General features: G+C 44.5%; 3 protein-coding genes across 7 annotated transcripts in view; 2 read left to right on the top strand and 1 right to left on the bottom strand.

Moving 5' to 3' along the window:
* Positions 1–3,860: 3,860 nt before the first annotated feature.
* On the top strand, positions 3,861–6,026 carry LOC27208596. The gene is made up of 3 exons (XM_016184163.2): positions 3,861–4,090; positions 4,536–4,541; positions 5,873–6,026. Exons 1-3 carry the CDS (start codon positions 4,041–4,043, stop codon positions 6,024–6,026), a joined length of 210 nt encoding a protein of 69 aa, XP_016036583.1. The 5' UTR covers positions 3,861–4,040.
* LOC27209001 lies at positions 4,058–4,571 on the bottom strand. Its single transcript, XM_016184530.3, has one exon. It carries the CDS (start codon positions 4,525–4,527, stop codon positions 4,324–4,326), a length of 204 nt encoding a protein of 67 aa, XP_016036584.1. The 5' UTR covers positions 4,528–4,571; the 3' UTR covers positions 4,058–4,323.
* A 1,383-nt stretch (positions 6,027–7,409) lies between the features above and the next one.
* LOC6729845 (nephrin) overlaps positions 7,410–17,604 on the top strand; it is a 62,703-nt gene continuing 52,508 nt past the window's right edge. For 4 of the 5 annotated variants that reach the window (XM_016174575.3, XM_016174577.3, XM_039294603.2 and 1 more), the window contains exon 1: positions 7,411–8,750. The gene's annotated coding sequence lies outside the window, so the exon portion shown is untranslated. Of the gene's footprint in view, positions 8,751–17,604 lie in introns of all 5 variants that reach the window. The other variant, XM_016174578.3, reaches the window with a different exon arrangement.

Raw genomic sequence — 17,604 nt, 5'->3', positions numbered from 1 at the left:
GCGTCGAAGGACAACAATTAAAAAAGGGCCGACTGGTTGAAAACAAAAAGTGGAGCTGGAAATAAATAAAATTAACTACGAGTTGCGGTTACACATTCCAGTTTGCTGTTGTTGCATTTTATGCGGCTGTGAAAGAGGCGGCTATGAAAATAAAGTGGCCGTCCTGTAAACCCGCAGCTGAAAACCCCCTTTTACCGGCGGTCCATTCGCAGCAGAAAAAACAAAACACAAACAAAATCGAGAAAAAAACGGGAAAATTCCAACAAATACAATGCGCAATTGCAAAAGCGTTAAAAAGAGCAACAATGTTGTGCCCACCAAGGAAGGGGGCGGAGTGGGTGGTTGCAAGGTTGCAAGGTTGCCGGGTTGCACGGTTTGAGCTGTTCGACATTGGGGGAATGAATGTTCGTTTGGGGAAAACCCAAGGGGCATAAAAGCGTGTGCGTGGCCATAGAGTGGGATAGGTGATGCACTCCCTGTCTCCCTTCGTCCTGCTGGTGTCTTTGTTGCCTTTCACAATAGTTTGCGTTTTAAACAAATGGAAAGCGTAGCCAAAAATAAAAGCCGAAACAATTTTATTGAAGATTGCGATTCGCAAACCAAGAGACACACTCACATGCGAATCGACAGATACAGGTTAAGAAAAAACTAATTTTTAATAAATTAAACAACGCATTATGATACAGATGGATATATCTATTATTATTTTAATTATTATTTATAAAAAACGAAACAAATGACAATACAATACAATTTAGATAATTCATTTTCCATTCAATATCAATGCCTTGAAGTGGAAAGCGTTTTCATACCTCCGGGCTTATTTCTTTATACAATCATGTATCTTGTTTGTAGTTATATAAAACTCTTAATTTTTCCAGTGTACTTACGCACATACAAAATTGCCAGGCAGCCGGGAAAGGTACGCAAAAATGTTGCCAATCGAAATTCCCTGGCTGGGAAATGCACTACCGCCTTTTTTCCAGCCGTGTGCCATCTCGCAGAATGCGAGGGGGCGTGGCAGTGGGTAGTTTGGTCCTTCAGAGGAATAGAAAATACTACTCGCATCGCCAGAAAATCGACGCGTGTGCGTTGTGTACACGAATTAAGTCCACTCACTTCAAAATGTTTCAAACATTTCGTCGTAATAAAGTGCGTTGTGCCAGCTTTTCCGGCTTCAATTTTTTGTCGTATTTTTTTGATGGAGAGTGGATATAACTTTTTGCGCAGATCTGGATACTATAGTTGGGTTTGTTGTTGCTTTCGCTGACAGCAGTGTTTTAGTTATTTTTCAGCAATTTCGCTGAGCGAGCGGCACTCCAAACATAAAGTTTAGCAGCATGCCCCAAATTTTTGTGGCATCGAAACTCATACACACACACACTGGCCAGTAAATTACAGATTTTGTTCTTTAATTTGTTTTAATAAGTTTAGATTAAATAATCACAAACTGTTGGCAACTTGTGGGCTGCATTTTCATGTACCTTAATACAGAGTGTGCAGCAAATTAAAACCATTTTGCATACTTATTACATTTAAAATGCGAGATTAAGTGCAAGTTTGGTTACTGCATGTAACTATATTAAAGTTTCAAAACACGAACTAATTACTGAAATGAGTCTGGCTTAAGCAGAAAACTCCAAAAAATTGTGAATGTTTTTCAAATTCATTGTTGCGTTTAAGTTGGCGAAGGTCGGTTGTCTGCCCCGCAGGTTGTAACGTGTATTTGTAATTAAGCTTCCAGCTTGAGGCGACTTTGCGCATTGTTTCATGGTTTTTAAAACACAATGGAATTCGAGCGAAACTTTCGATCCTGCCAAACCTCAACATACATCCTCCAGAGCTGCAAACTATTATTTATGGCCAGCGCATGCCAAACTATTCGCGGACAGCAGTTGCTCACTTTAAAATGCAAATGCTTGCAGTTGGCGAGGGAGTGAGGGGCGTAGAAATGGCGTGGGCGTGGCCAGGACCTGGCCAAGATCAACAAGCAGTGTCAGATAAGATCCGAGTGGTCATTAGTGTCCGGCAAACAACTGGCGAGCCTGCCGCTTGCGGGGGCATGGAGAAAAACAACAAACAAACAAAGAGCGAAAAAAAGGAAAGCAAACCACTTGACCATAAAAAAACTTCACACCTCGCATTGTACACTCTGGAAAGGAGAGTGAGCGAGGGACCTGAAGTGTCCAGGAATAAACACTTGAAACTGCTGGCAGGGAAGGGTCGTCCCACTCGCATTGTTGTTGTTTGCCTGACAAAGGCGCAGGACGAAGGGCAGGACTCGCAGGACTCGCTCTAATGGGGCACAGTTGATGTCAGCAGGACACGCAGGCAGGGTGAAAGGTCAGCGGCCAATAACCATTTGAAGTTGGCATTTGGTCATCAGGCAGCTGCGTTGCAATCAACTCCACTCCTAAGCAGATCAATTATCGGTAATTAGGCGCGCGTTTTCAATTAGCCAACTGCATTGCGAGCGTTTTGCGGCTAATGAGAGGTCCTACCACACACACACACACACACACACACACGCGCGAAAAACACAGTCGCTTTTCCATTGGAAAAGTGTGAAATTATCGGGGAACCTCTCGCCCAATTGGCATTGACATTTATAATTACGAGCAGCATGGCAGCGGCGCAAAAGGACCAGAAGGACGAAAAGGACCAACCGAACAATGCCGCTGTCGGGCACTCAGACACACTCGATGGCAGCTACAGAGGCCACCCGCTACCAGCAACGGATACATCAGCGGATGAGCTCGATTTGGCACACACCCATCCAATCGACGGCCCGAAAAGGACTCGAATGTCCTGGTTTGAATGAACCGAAAGGCATGTTTGTGACACGTCAGACGGCGCAGGACTCGCAGGAGGGCGGCGCTCGAAAAAGAGGACCGCTGGTCGATGGGTTTGGCTAATTATGAACCCATTGGAAATTATAAAATCAATATGGCGTTGACTGAAAAATGCAGCGACGAGCAGACACAACAATGTCTGCTAAAATTATACTCTTCTAAAGGATTTAATACCTAAATATCTGTAGAAAAGCAAGCATTGAGTTTAATGAGCATTGGTTTCAAAGAAATATGCTGTAGGCTTAACATCTGATAGGGAAATTATTAATTAAATATCTTGATGAGTTGGCTTGATGATTTCGAGGTTCACTAATCAGCTGAACCATTGTATGCACACAATATGATGAAAGATAGCAATCTGTAAACTGAAATGCGTCAAAAAGAGAGGGTATATCGAGTTCATTGATCCCCGTCACGGAGCAATATTTCCGCCTTGGCTGCTCCTTCTTATAATGTGCAGGCAAATTGTTGCCATATGGTGTGGAAGTGGAAGAGCCTGATAACCTTGTTGTTGCCCATGGTGTTGGTGTTGCCGCTCTGGTTTCTGCTCCTGAGGTTGTCATTGTTGTCCGCTTTTGACACGCCAACATGACCGCAAATGAGATTCTGTCTACCTTTCTCTGTCTGTTTTTTTGCTCCCTCTCTCTCTCTCCTTGTCCCTTTTCCTCATACACACATACGCATTGAAGACCCTGCTCTGCATCTCACTTTTTGCCGTTTACGCCCACACGCACCTATTGAAGGACCTGGGCACAGGATAACCCCGACTGCTGTCGTTGTTGTGGTGCTCCTGTCAATGACTTTTCATAAGGTTCATTTTGCTGACAGTTCATATTACGGATTTTTCTTTTCCCACACTGCCGAAGGTGCTGTGTTTTCCTGAAAATTGAATGTTTAGTGGGTACTAGTTGGTGCTCGAGTGTGGAGTTGTGTGGCGGGCGGGGGGCTCATCAATAACTCGCAATTAAGGAACCCTCATGCGGGGCGGAGGTGTGAACGAACGACTCCTTGGCCGATTAGAAAACATTTCGAACAAGCAAACAAGCAAACAAACAAAGCAAACGAGTGCCAGCAATTTCCACTCACTTTCTATCTATCATTCGGGGAGATTTGGATCTGAGCCGACTTTCCCTCATACTTGTAGTTCGCAGCCGCAATCCCCTTGGTGGTTCAGTGTAATTTAGATTTATGCGCCCCGCGGTTGTCTTCACCCCTCTCGTGCACAGCGAGAAACGAGGGTGACTTCCAGTTAGCCATAGTTAGACAATAGCTTGATATTAATTTAGTAAATGAGCAGATGATAGTAATGACCACAAATTCAAAATTGTTAAGTTAGTAGTGTAGAGTTACTTCAATATTCCCATAGATAGCTAGCGTCCCCCTTTTTCTTCGAGTGCAGCTTATCCGGGAATCTCGCATCGGAGTCCATCTATGGAGAGTCGAGTCGCATTTCGCGTTGATTATGCTTGATTTATATGACAGGCCAGCCTCCGAGCAAAAGACCTTGCCATGAGGGTTGTTGTCGCCCGGAGAGAAGATGTTGCCCCGGGAGATGTGTTAATCCATCGCAGCTAGAACTAGGACTCCGTGCGTTTCCCATGTCGCTCGGTGACTTTTGACTTTGGTTCCGTTTTAATTGAGCGCCAAAGCACGGCTGTCCGGGGCACGCCCCCATAAATCAAGCGGCCAGTCGGCCTGTCGGCCTGTGAGTTATTCACTCAGCCACAATGTCCAGCTGTCAATCATTCAAGCAGTTTGCTGCGTAAAAAAGGAAACGACAATTTAACGGCAGTCAAGTGCCGCCCATCAAACATACCCTGCAAATAGAGGGGTCTCGGTCCGATTAGGGGGGCATCCTTTTAAGGGAAACTTCATTAGACCAGAAAACTCTGGCTGCCCCAGGGCCAAAACGGCAGGCACTTTTAATGAGCCTCGAACGGATTCAAGCCATGGAGGCGGGGTGGCAAGAAAATATGGCAGTGGGGAAGGGAAAAGGCACGTGACATGACAGTGGGAGATTTTCTTTATTTCCAGCTTCAAGCTGCGAGCCTGCTGGTGATGATTTTTCGGCTTGTGAGACATAGGAAGTTGTTGAAATCTTGTGATGCATTAAAATTTGCAAGTTTTGACTTGGCTTGTGTGTGTGGGAGGAGAGTCCTGTGTCTGAGTGCGTGTGAGTGACAGTTGTGTGTCAGTGGCACGCTTTTCCAGCTTTCGGGACACAGACACACACACACACTGGCATTTTATGCAAATGTCGCTTTTCTGCGTAGCTGCCTCGCTTTTTAATGAGCACACACACAATCCCACAAAAGGATGGCACACAACCGCATTAGTTGATTGTGTGTGTGTGTCTTATCCTCTCTCTCCTTTTGAGTGTGTGTGTGTCGAGTCCTGCGACTGTGAAGCAATTAAAATGAAATAAGCTAGGTTTTTTCACCCGGCAAACAAATTTCCACTGCAAGACAAATGCACAAATGTCATAGCCACACCGAAAAGAAATATCTTAAATGATGATTAATTTACAGCAAATTACATTTGGGGGAACTTTGGGAAAGCTATTAATTGAAAAATATACTTTCGAAGCATTTTTTTCTTCCTAATTTAAAAACCCCGTAGAAATAATGACATAATAAATTTTTTCCATTTTCTAAACGGAACTAGGATTTAGGGGTGAAAAGGTATATATTCCCGATATTACATTTCAGTTAAAGGTATATTTTTTCTGAAAATTGAAACTAAAACTGAGTTAATGGAGCATTTGGGGTGCAAGCACGTGCCAATTAGCCATCGTGACCCAGTGAAACTTCCTTCTTGGCTTCCTTCGGTTAAAAGCCAGCCCATTAGCCACTCAATCAGCTGGCATCAAGTATTGCTTTAAAAGCATTTGCAATGCTCCCATGCCACTTGGCTGCATTGCATTTGTTATGCCCTTGTTATCCTTGATCCTATTTGCGCTTTTCTTTTCTTTTCCTTTCCTTTCCTATGCCATTTTCTTTCTATTTTCTAACATTTCTGTGTACAATACGAGTGCGTCATGTGCATAGGTGTGAAGGTTGCCGCGGGCGAGCAGCTGAAGCTGCAACATCAACGTTGCTGCATAAAAGGCTAATGCCCCGGGAAAAGTGGAGGCCGAGCTGCCATCGAAGTGCCCTGGGTGGCTTGCTGGCTTAAAGGTGCAACAGCTTGCCAGGTGCAACTGCATTACCATGCGACAATCTGTTCCCATTTAAAAGCGGCGAATATTTTTATGGCCAACCGGAGGCTGAGTTCAATGAGCTCACAAGTTTTAGAGAAAAGTTGTATTTTAAACAAGCTAGTTGAATTTATTTTATAATAGTTTTCAGTTTCCTAGCAAGAGAAAGGACGTATATTAATTGAATTTTAAACTTTACTTCCATAAATATGAATCAATTATATTCAATAAACGTTTCTCGTTTTTGTTTTAAATTGAAAACATATTCGTGTTGCTTTGGCAAATGTTGCTTTTATCATTGTCCCTCAACACTTAACGAAGGCAACATGCTGCGAGAGAGCGGAATAATGGAATTGTTCTGAAATATTCTGGCGTGTTGTAGCAACATGTTGCATGTGCCTAAGGGCAATGTTAAAAAGGGAAATAAGTTAATTTTACCATTGAAAGCTGTAATTGATCTTATTTTCAATCAAAGTATTATTAACCTTAAGTAAAAATCTCGATTTGCTTATTTGCATACCAGAGTACTTAAAAATTCATCTATTTTATTTATTGTTTATTTTTATACTAATTTATTTGAGCGATTTTAAAACACCTAGAATTGAAATAGGTTGTCATACATAATACTTTCTTAAACATTTAAAGCGTGTCACACGCCCAATTAAAATGAACCAATCATGGCTAAGTGCATCATTAGCCACAGCTTACGACAGATCAAAGCCCGAGCAAAATTGAGCAATTCGGGCAGCAAAACCACCGGGCGATAGTAAATGCTCAAAGGCCATTGATAATCCTTCGCCAGGACGACAACAAAAGCTTGTTCATGCCGCCGACCGGGGGATAACTCAATTATGCGGTAAGTTATGGACACGATTCGAGCGACGGCGGAGTGGAGGGTGGCCAGAGTTGACCTAGCCTGACCCCCAAGGAGGGATAAAGCCTTTTGGCCACTTTGCTGTCAAATTAGTGCCTAGTTCGGTCCGCATAATTGGCCCAGCCGAAAGTTTTTACACGCAGCCATAAAAGATTTATGGAAATTATGCATGTGTTTTTTGTTTATCCTGCCAGGGCGGGGGGCGGAGGGGGGACTTATGAGCGTTGCCAATAAATCACATGGCGAGTGGCCCATTAATTGGCTGCAAGCGCGCCCGAGAGCCAAAACAACACTCGAGCAGTTGCCAAAGGTCACGTTCTGGCCGCATGTTGCACGAGGACTCGCACGAGCAACATGCGGCACGAGAGAGCGGCGTAGGACTCGTGATCCGAAGTCGGTCGCCGTCCGAAGTGAAAAATCGTGAATGATATGCGGCATGTGTTGCTACCCCGCAGCAGCAGCAGCAGCAGCGAGCAGCAACGAGCAGCAGCAACAACATGCAGCAGCAGCAGCAGCAGCAGCCGAGCAGCGGCAGCTGCGAATGTTGTTTAGTTCTTATCCGTGGCTCACAGCGTTTGGTTCGTCGTGCGGGTGCTGCTCTATATGTATATAGATAGCGTGTTTGGCTACATATATCTGTGCCATTGCTGGCGCTTGCCACTCTTGTTCAGCAGGGATTGCGATTCTCTAGACAGTGTGCTTTGAGTTTTTTGTGGCCCTGGCCAACTTGCAATTTATGTGGCTAATTAGAGGAAAAGGAGGCGGCGGCGTACCATTTGTGCGTGACTCTCGAACGGCGTAAGTGCTGCGCATCCTTTGCGTTTCGTGTGCCGCGCCCCTACCGCCCACCAGAAACAACAACAACCACAACAACGAAAAAGAAAAGTATTAACACAACGTGCCGGAAAAATAATAATACACTCAAGTTATCAAAACACTTGAAGAGAACTGGAAAAAGCGTAGTCCGAAAAATCTGCAGTGCAAAAAAAAAAAGCGAAAGGGAATTGAAATTTAGGGCAAAAGCGGATTACGAGCAGCAAAATAACAGCCAAAAGCGGAAAATGCGAATGAAAATGAATCTTCAAGTGCGCGGGCAAACAAACAGCAAGACTGAGAAGTGAGTTGCGGAAAATTCGGAAAAGTGCGTAGAGCAGATAGAAGGACGAAGGACCCCGAAGTAAATCATTAAATCATATGGAAATGTGAACGCGTCACGCTGCCTCATTAACGATTTCCCATTTTCGATTTTCCATTTCCCAACCAACCAACAATACCGCACTCCAGTTGCGTGCGGATCATCAATTAATTCCAGTCAGTTTTCGCACTTTAAGCGCCAAAAAAGGCAGCAATAAAAAGGAGTATTCCACACAAAGAGAGCGCACGAATTAATGACACAATAACACACTGCGGTTTCATTTGTAGTGGTCAGTATATATGAGTATATCAGTATCGCGCGTGTGTGTGAGTGTGTTTTCCAGAGTGGGCGCAACAGTTCGTCGACCATACAGCCCGCCCCCTTCGGTTTTGATTCCGATTCCCATATGATACGATCCGATCGGTCGCGTGGCATATAATTTATCACAATTGTCATCGTCTGGCGGGGCAAAGTGAAAGTGCAAAGATAGTAGATACAAGATACAAATTGCTTATGCAGACATCTTTGCAAATACGGGTCAGTGCATTGGAACAATAGCTGCGAGCAGCAAAAGTTTTGCTCTCTATCTGTTGGCCAAGCAAAAACATAAATTAAACTTGCCAGCTGGAAGGCCTTGAAAGTTCCTCTGTCCTTTGGATTAGCTAGCCAGGGAAAGCCAAAGAGCAGCCGGTGGTAAGTTGGTCCTTCTGATTTGTAGCCATAAGTCCGTGCTCCGGAAGCTACGCCTTCAATTCGCAATGCCATTCCATCGCAGCCCATCCCATCCAGATCCCAGCCAGGATCCCAGAATCCACAGACAGCCGGGGTTTGCTTATGGGACAGATTTGTTTGCCTTTCAAATTTTCATCTTTGAGTGGGATGCCGTTGTGCTGGTCACTTGAGGGCTGAGATTTATGTGGTTGCTATAGGAAAGGAAAACAAATTAGACCCGGAAAGTCATTAGTGTGGCAGAATTTTTCTTGCTGCTTGTGAATTATATTTTTAGACTTTAACATATATTTAGCCTGTTTTTTTAATATTACCCAATTAAACTTGGCTTGCTGAATTCATTCTATTCGCTCTTTTCTTACAATGCCGAATAAGATTTCAGATTTCACCTACGGTTTCTTGATAAATCCATTACTAAAAACGTTAAATCTACTTGCTGCTCCCCACTCACTCCACTCACTCATTCTTTTAGCGGTATATTTTTTGCGGGCTGAGCAACCTTGGCAACAATCCAGTGAAATCCTTGCATGAATTTCGCTAAGCGCCTCTTGCCGCCTTGCAGCCAACATGGGAGATTTCCATGTGCGTGTCCCCATTCTTGGATTGCTGGCTACTGCCCCATATGGCGGCACACATAAAAAGCAAATCACAAAATCCACTGTGCAGCTCCGTTTCCACCCGATGGCAAAATATAAGAGGGAACAGTAAGCTCTCATATAAACGCTACAGCCGCAGGATATTTGCAAAGCCAACGCCCCTCCTGCCAGGATCCCGATCCTGATCCTGAGCCAGTGTCGGCACGTATATACGCCATATGCCATATATATGTATGCTGGCCTGTCCAGAGAGTTCGCTCCATTAAAGCAAATAGAAGTCCAGAGCTTATACATATATGGTAAATGGTATAAAGCGAACTCAAAATCACCCGCACAAAGTTGAAAATATGAACAAAGCGAAACAAAAGCAAGCGAAGCGTAGCGTTGCAAAAATTGTGAACAGAAAGTTTTGGGGCAGCAGCATGGAAAGGAATTAAATTTAGGTAAATGCATTGAAGGAATTCAATTTTAAACAAAACGCTGCTAGCGTCACACAAGCGTCAGTTGCACATGAAATGTGTACTATGCGCAAATATGTGAGCGGGAAAAGGGAAATCGGAAGTGGGAAATGGGCATCACTGCTGCAGAAATGCTGCCAAACAATAAAACTTTCAATACATATTTTATTTGACTTTCTGCTGCAATTTTATGCATAATAAATCCCGCAGCCCGAACAATTGCTCCTCGCACCTCGAGGGCTTCGGCAAAATGGATAAATATTATGGGTAAATACAATCAGGTTGGCAACGAAAGCAGAAAACAGCCAGCGAGCGACTTGTGCATAATGAAGAGACTCCTGCATGCAGGATAAGCGAATGGCAACGCCTTTGGCGATAACCATTTTGGAAATTCCATTTAGCCCGCAATAAAATAAATCCAGTTTGAGCCGAGTTCGCCAGCTGACGCCGCCGCGCGGGATCACGCGTTCGGCGTGCATTTGGGAAATAGATGAAAATGAATCCTGGCACATTTAAATCCAATTAACGAAAAACGAAATTTACAAAATGCCAACGCGCCTCGGCTAAGCCGTGCAATTAAAAAGCTGGAGCACGTAGAGTGCAACGTGGGCGGCCAAGCTGAGTGGGTGGTGGGTGGTGGTTGTCGCTTTTCCAGGTGCAGCGGAAAATGACGCCGCCCCGCTCACCACCCCCCTCCATCCAACCGCACGTAGTATGCAAATTATTGCAAATTATCGGCGTAAATTGCATTTGGCTTTAATGAGTAGAGAGTGTCTGGAGCTGCAGAGCTCCGCCTCCGCAGCTCAGGGTTCAATTATGCTTCCGCATCTTGGTTTTCGCCACTGTTTGCATTTCATTTCGCAGCGCGCTGATTTATGTATTTTGCCCCGACTTTGCATATTTACATTGTATCTATTTCCACGAGCCGTATCTGGTAGGTTGATGGGTAGGCTTCGATTTTATTTGCGTGTTGTCACGTCGCAGCTTTCGAGCAATCGTCGCCCTTGTGGCCGGCGAATGTGGAAAATCCCCTCCACGGATATTTGTAATTCTAATGCCGCCAAAGTGCTCGCCGTGATTTGCATACGCATCGATATCAATGGGCCTGGAATTCGTGGGCTCCAGCTCCAGCTCCAGACTTTCGCTGACCTTAGACGTCTCAATTGCAGATGGATCTGGGATCTGGCATTCCTTGACCCCGCTTCCAAAACTCAAGTGTCTGCTTGGCGATGGACTTGTTCTAGGCTCGGGCACCTCTTATCCCACCATAATTCTAATTGCCTTTTCCCGGCTAATTGCCGGCAATTCTGGTCTGGTTTTGGACTCAATGCGCCGTTGTCCGCGGCTGTGCCATAATTTATCAATTTGCTCGGGCTGCCTCCGTAAACGAGGCAAATGAGGCGAGCCGGGAAAAACGAGCTTATCTCATGTCAAACACACTTAAGTAGAGGAAAAGCCATTCCCCCTCCTTTGGGAAAATCTCGTGTAGGTTGCTTGTAAATTTTTATTGGCCCTTAATGCAATAGAAACTATGGAGCCAACATGAACATTACCAATTGAATTGGAAATGGGCATTAACATGGCCATCCAGTTACATTGGCATCGATTTGGTATGGGGGCAAATCGAGTACACAGAGCACAATTTGCAAGTAACTCGTAGTTAATTGATACATTTATTAAAATATTATATCTGGAAAAATATTCTATCTGAATATGATAAGATTTTAAAGATTTAAGATAATATTGATTTTTATAAAATTCAATTAAGTTCCCATGTTAAGTTAAGTTACTTCTGACAAATTCTTAAATGTTTTACTTTTGATAATCCTTAAATATATAATTATAACAAAGTAATACAAACAAAAATCTGATAAAGATGCTCAAAGAATCTTCGTGTAAAGCAGAGCGAGCAAAAATGACGATTGCACTGATGCGGATTCCTGTTGACCAAATGCGATTTTTGCATTAAACACGGCGAATTGCCTTTACCTTGCTTTTTTATAAGAGATTCTCCACCGCGATATCTGCAACGAGCTTCGATTAATGTCTGAGTCGCTTAATTGGCTTTCTGTGTTGCGATTTCACCTGAATTGCTGCTGCTACTGCGGATGCTGCTCCTGATGTTGCTGCGGATGATGCTGCTGCTGTTGTCGCCGCGGCTCAAGGATGAAACAAAAAGCACAACGCAAGCATTTGCATTTAGATTGAAAACGCCCGGCGTTCGTGGGTTCGATTTGGGTTTGCTTTTTTCCAATGTCGTCCGCTGCTTCGCTTTGACTGATGCAAGCTGAGGAAATCAAAATCTCGCTAACCCGAAAGCGAACAAACACACACACAAACACACCCACACATGCAGGTAGACAATGGCAAAAAATGGCGGGGGAGAGGAGGAAAATTTGGGGAAAATGGAAATGGAATCGGTGCCCCGGCACTCGCTCCCCAGCCGCCTCGAATCGCAGCGAACCGCTGAATGGGGATTTTTGTGGCAAATCTTAATTAAATGCATAATTCGTATTTATTATTCAAATGCTGTTGATTTATGCAAAGCGCGTCGTCGCTGCTTTCATAAATATTAATTAGATTATTTTTACTTTTGCCGAATATGCAGAGGAATTTGCATGCCATCGATTCGAAATTAAATAACTATTATGGTCAAGTGGTCACAAGTGCAGAGTGAGAAGGTCTCCGAATTTCATCCGACCCATCATCCCGCACTTTGCGGTGCGTTTGTGCAGTTTGAAAGGAGCTAGTAGCCCTTTTGAATAAATTAATGTCAAAAGTACTTTGGCTTTTGATTTTGATTGATGATTGTGCGCCTGTATGAGCACCAGTCCCTTAAAGCTCCAATTCACGAACGGCAAAGGCGGGCCAACAAAGCCAAAGCCAAAGCCAAAGCCAACCACTTGGGCCGGGCTTGGTACTGAAGTGGCCGCCATCCAGGATGCCCAGCCCAATCTCCTTTACCATTCCAATCCATTCCCTTGCCAGGACGATGAGCCGAAGAGCCGGAGCGCCTCTGCGTGTGTGCATAGAAATTACGCATAAATAACCAGCCATGAGAATGCCCGACTTCCGCCCCAAAACCACCGACCACCACCCCTGGTGCTCCACCCCAGCTCCACAGCTCCACATCTCCTGCTGCTTTTGAAAGCGGCTGCATCATCATCATCTTTGTCATCCTGCTCGCTGCATCGTTGACAACGCCAATCCGCAGTCAATGACAGCCAGCCACGGCTGTGCCTTTGGCCCGGGCTCTCTCCTCATGTCCTTCTGACATGGCTCGAACAGAGCCTCGCATCTGGCCGGGTACACTAGGACTTATAACTAGTTCCTAAATTAGTCGTCCATATAATACAAGATCAGCAGTTTGGCGATATCATAGTATATATCTAAAACAAAGCCAGCAAGTATGGTTAACCAGCCATCTTTCTCTTTATATAACAGCAAAATAAGTAAACTTATGTATTCCTTGAGTTTCTGAAACACGACTTCTTGACTATAGCAAACTACTTTAAAGTCATCGTTTTTGTTCTCTGTGTAATCATGTGCCACACGCACGTGCGTGGTCGCATTATGATGCTGGAGATCGAGATGAAAATGGGTCTGGAGGAGCTGGCTGTGCTCGGGCGGAATGCGGATGGGGATGTGGTGCTGACTAGCTGTGGGCGGCGGCGATGGCGGCGTTGGAGGTGCCTTTGTCCCGACCACAGACGCATCAATCAGCTGCGTGCCTTGCTGCTCTGCCTTCGATGATACAAAATCATGCGAAAGTTCGAGTTGCTGTTGCCATTGCTATTGCCTTTGGCTTTGCCTTTGTTTCTTCCTCCTGTGTTGCTTTTTCCTGGTTTTTTTCCTTTTTTTTTTAGCTCGGCCTGGGCGTGGCCCTGTAATCAATTACGTGGCTTCATTAATCATGCAAATACCAACAGGAACGGCGCACCGAACACTGAAACAAGAGCAGTATTGCCATTATTGATTTTGTCAAGCGTGCGGCTGCTTATCAGCTAGCTGACGTCAAAGTCTCCAGAGTTCTGCTTAAAATTAATAAATTTTCCCAGAATCCAAAGCCACAAGACGACAGTCAGTCAGTCAGTCAGTCAGCCAGTTAGTGAGATAGAGGGGCAGACAGAAATGTTCTTAGTATAGCACCGGTCTTATCGGAGACATCCATTGTTGTTGCTGTGTGCCGAGCACATTTGCATAATTTCCTCAGCCCAGCTTCGTTTTGACAGGACTCTATGTGCCATATTCAAGGTTAATTTGTTTCGGCAAACAAACTTTGACTGCGCCCCCAAGTATGCTAATATTTTCGCTCGGCCCTCAGCCATTCTGGTTTTTCAATTTGCCTTCGACTGGCATTTTATTTGCAAAAATATTGAAGCACTCATAATGAAGTTTCATGCCATATGCATACACGCCTTAACTCACACACGCACACATGTTCAACCGGATTGTGGCAGCAATCGCTGGGGAGTCGAGAGAGTCCTGGAAACAGAGTCCTGGGAAATCTGGGATACGGGCGGACTGGGAGGGGCTGCATTAAAAATGAAAGCCTTTGGAATTCGCTTGTTAAATAAAATTTTATGTAAATGATTGAATGAAAGCCGCTCGCGCGAGCTCTGAATGCTGTCGTTAAAATGCTTTTCAGGCCCTCTTTGTTGTAATTGATTTTGCCTTCAATTGCGCTGCACGAGCATTTTGAAAGGGCGTTTAACGCGGATCCACGGAATATCCGTATCCATCGAAATGCACATGTCGCCCCTTAACCACTTTACGCTGTTTCGTTACAGTGTTTCCCGGCTTAAAAGCATTTAAGTCCTGCGGCTAGTCGCGCGCTCCTGTTTCCTGCTTCCTGTTGCGCATGTTTTGCATTTTGTTACCTTTCGTTTGGATTCCCCGTATATTTTTCTTACCTTTTTCGGCTGCCTGCTTTGTAAGCCCTCTTTAGGCGTCTTAAAAATGCAAATTTACGTTGACATTTAGTAGTGGCAGGCAGGGAAAACGAGTGCTAGTTAAGTGGCCACCGCTAATTATGTGCAGCCCGGCAAGTGCTCGCCTTCTCAGCCTTCTCAGTCTTGTGAGCCTTCTTATCTGCCCGGCCAACTTACCCGTGCACGCAGTTGAGTCCGCAGTTGAGTGTCGGGTTTTACGACCCGGTAATCTCCATCTCCGGGCCCTAAATTCCCAATGATGTGAGCGGCAGTCAAGTCGCTGGAGCGACAGTTGTCATAAATATGCACATACATAATGCATACCATCTAGCACATAATAAGCAGATAAATGCACTGAAAAAAAATGTATCTGAGTAACTCAGTAAAATGTAATGTTACAATAAAAAAAAACTCCGCAAGTTCCATATATTTACTTAACTTTTCCCAGCTTAAATTCTTATATTGTTCTCAAGTTTGGGCAAAATATGTCACTTTAGATGTTATTAGCTGAAATTTAGCGAAAAGAAGGTCCCTCTATTAAAGCAGTAATCAAACGAATTCCAGGAAAATGAAGCCTAGGAATTTGATTTTTGTTTCTCTGCACGACTAAGTACTTCTGTCGAATTTGTGCCCGCCGCATGTAGATTCCCCTGCTGGCTAATGCGATTTTTTTGAATTGACAGCTACGTGACAGCGCTTACGACTTTAATGACAAGAACAACATGCGCGACAGGCGGACGGACGGCGCTTCATCGATGACAAGTGGCAATATTTTATGGGTGACGAAGTGGGGTTGAAGCGGGAAAAGGGGAGCCACTTCCCACAGAGATCAGCAGCGGGCCAGGCCAGGCTCAGACGCTAATGCGATGTGGGAGCCGGAACATGTGTGCCTCAGATGCATTTTGGGATCTCACAGTTTCGTTTCGGCAGCGCACAATCAGCATTGACATTTGACATTTCGAAACGGACTTTGGCTTTGACAGGGCGAAAGGCGCGGCGAATTGCGGATGCAAGTGCAGCTTCCCCAGAAGCTGCGAGATGATAAATTGAAAACTCATAAATTATGTCAAATTATGGCGGGGCAACGCCACCCACCCACTGGCTGGCTGGCTGGGCTGACTGGGTTATCTTATTTTATTCTGCGCTGATGACGTTGTCTGCGGTGGACAGTCGGTGTCAACTTCAAGCTCGTTGCTCATTTTGTCAGTTGAGTGGAAACAGTCTTGACATTTATTAACATTTTCCGCCCCAAACCCCGCGACTGGTCGACTGCTCGACTGGCCGACAATTAAATATGATCATTTTTTATGGAATTTATTAAAGTCTTTGGTGCGTAGGTAGCTGAAATGAACATAAATCATCTCTTTATTTCAATGCCGTTTGTTTATTTGTTCTGCTGTCGGGCATGTATTGCCCACTGCTAGCTGGGCAGTACAATTTGAAAATCATTTAAAAAGAATGGAACTCCGGTCCGAGCGGAGCTACTGTGGCATCTGAATTGGAACTGGGCCATAACTCAATGTCAATTTGAGCCAGAACAGACTGTGGCCAGGCAACCGCAAGCCGATTGAGGAAGATGAAGCTTCCAGGGCCTTGACCAAAATGGAATCAAAATATATTTGGTATTTAAAATGACGAACGCCGGAGCCACGCAGCCCCCTGCTCCAGATGCAGATACAGATACAGCTGCCCCCACCACAGATTCAGATACATATGTATCCGAATCGTGTGGATTTGGGACTACTGGTAGACTGTAGTCTGTAGCCTGTTTAGCACGTTGCCAGAGTCGTGTGTTTTATTTTCGGCAAATGGAAATTGTATTATGTAAAACATGCCTCGATTCACAGGCACAACAACACACACGCACACGTACACACACAGATGTCTCTACTGTAACTCGTAGATACTCAGATACTCGTACTTTTGTGCCTTTGCAGTTGCTTTTGCCTTGGGTTTGCCTCCTCGGCAGCATTTTGCGGCTGATGCTAATTTTGATTTATTTAAATATTGTTTTATTTCCTTGAACTGATTTGCCTGGTTTTCGGGCAATTGTTTTGCTTTGCCAAAGTGTTTGCATTCCGACTGCTGGTCAGTATTTTTACTGTGGAATTAAAACAGATTTTAATGTGCCTGCTGTCTTTGCACTTGCGGCCATTTCCCGAATTTGTACGGATAGCTAGATACTTTGTTAGAACGCCGACATGAACGTCGACCCAGACATTCTGGTGGAGAATGGAGCATGGGCGACGGCTTCAAAGGAGTCCGTAGAATTCCGGAAACCTTGGGGAATATGCCGCAGAAATCCCTTTGGAGCCGACTGCATTTGTAGATTCTGGAGAAATATCTCTCGAGAAGACATTTTGTCTGGCTTTTGCTGTCGCCAGAGGGTCTAAATTTATCACAGACAGCCTCGATTTATGTTTGCCCTGCACTGCAGTGTCAATCCAACGAATGCGGGGCCTTGGATTCCCAATTCTTTAATATATGTAGATACATACTTTTATATGATCTACGATTTATTGCAAAGTTATAAATTCGTTTAAAACGTGTGCCTGCTGGCCAAATGAATTTATGAAAACAGCACCGAAATGTATGCAATAATCATTGTTGATGCATCACACGCCATCTGATGCAGCAGCTCCATTTTGGCCGGAATTTAAAATGCCTTGTTTGGCCGAATGCTGTAATTAATTGAAAACTGTTTATAAAATGCGAGCCATATGGAATTCGTTGTTTTTTGTTCTCGTGCATACATTAAACGTTTAATTATGCCAGCCTACGTGTGAGTTTGTGTGTGTCCGAGTGCTTTTACTATGTATGCTCGGTTATTATG

Source organism: Drosophila simulans, chromosome 3R, assembly GCF_016746395.2.
Source record: "Drosophila simulans strain w501 chromosome 3R, Prin_Dsim_3.1, whole genome shotgun sequence".
Classification (NCBI taxonomy): Eukaryota; Metazoa; Arthropoda; class Insecta; order Diptera; family Drosophilidae; genus Drosophila; species Drosophila simulans.
Note: the sequence above shows the minus strand (reverse complement) of the source record. Positions and strands in the feature narration are given on the sequence as shown.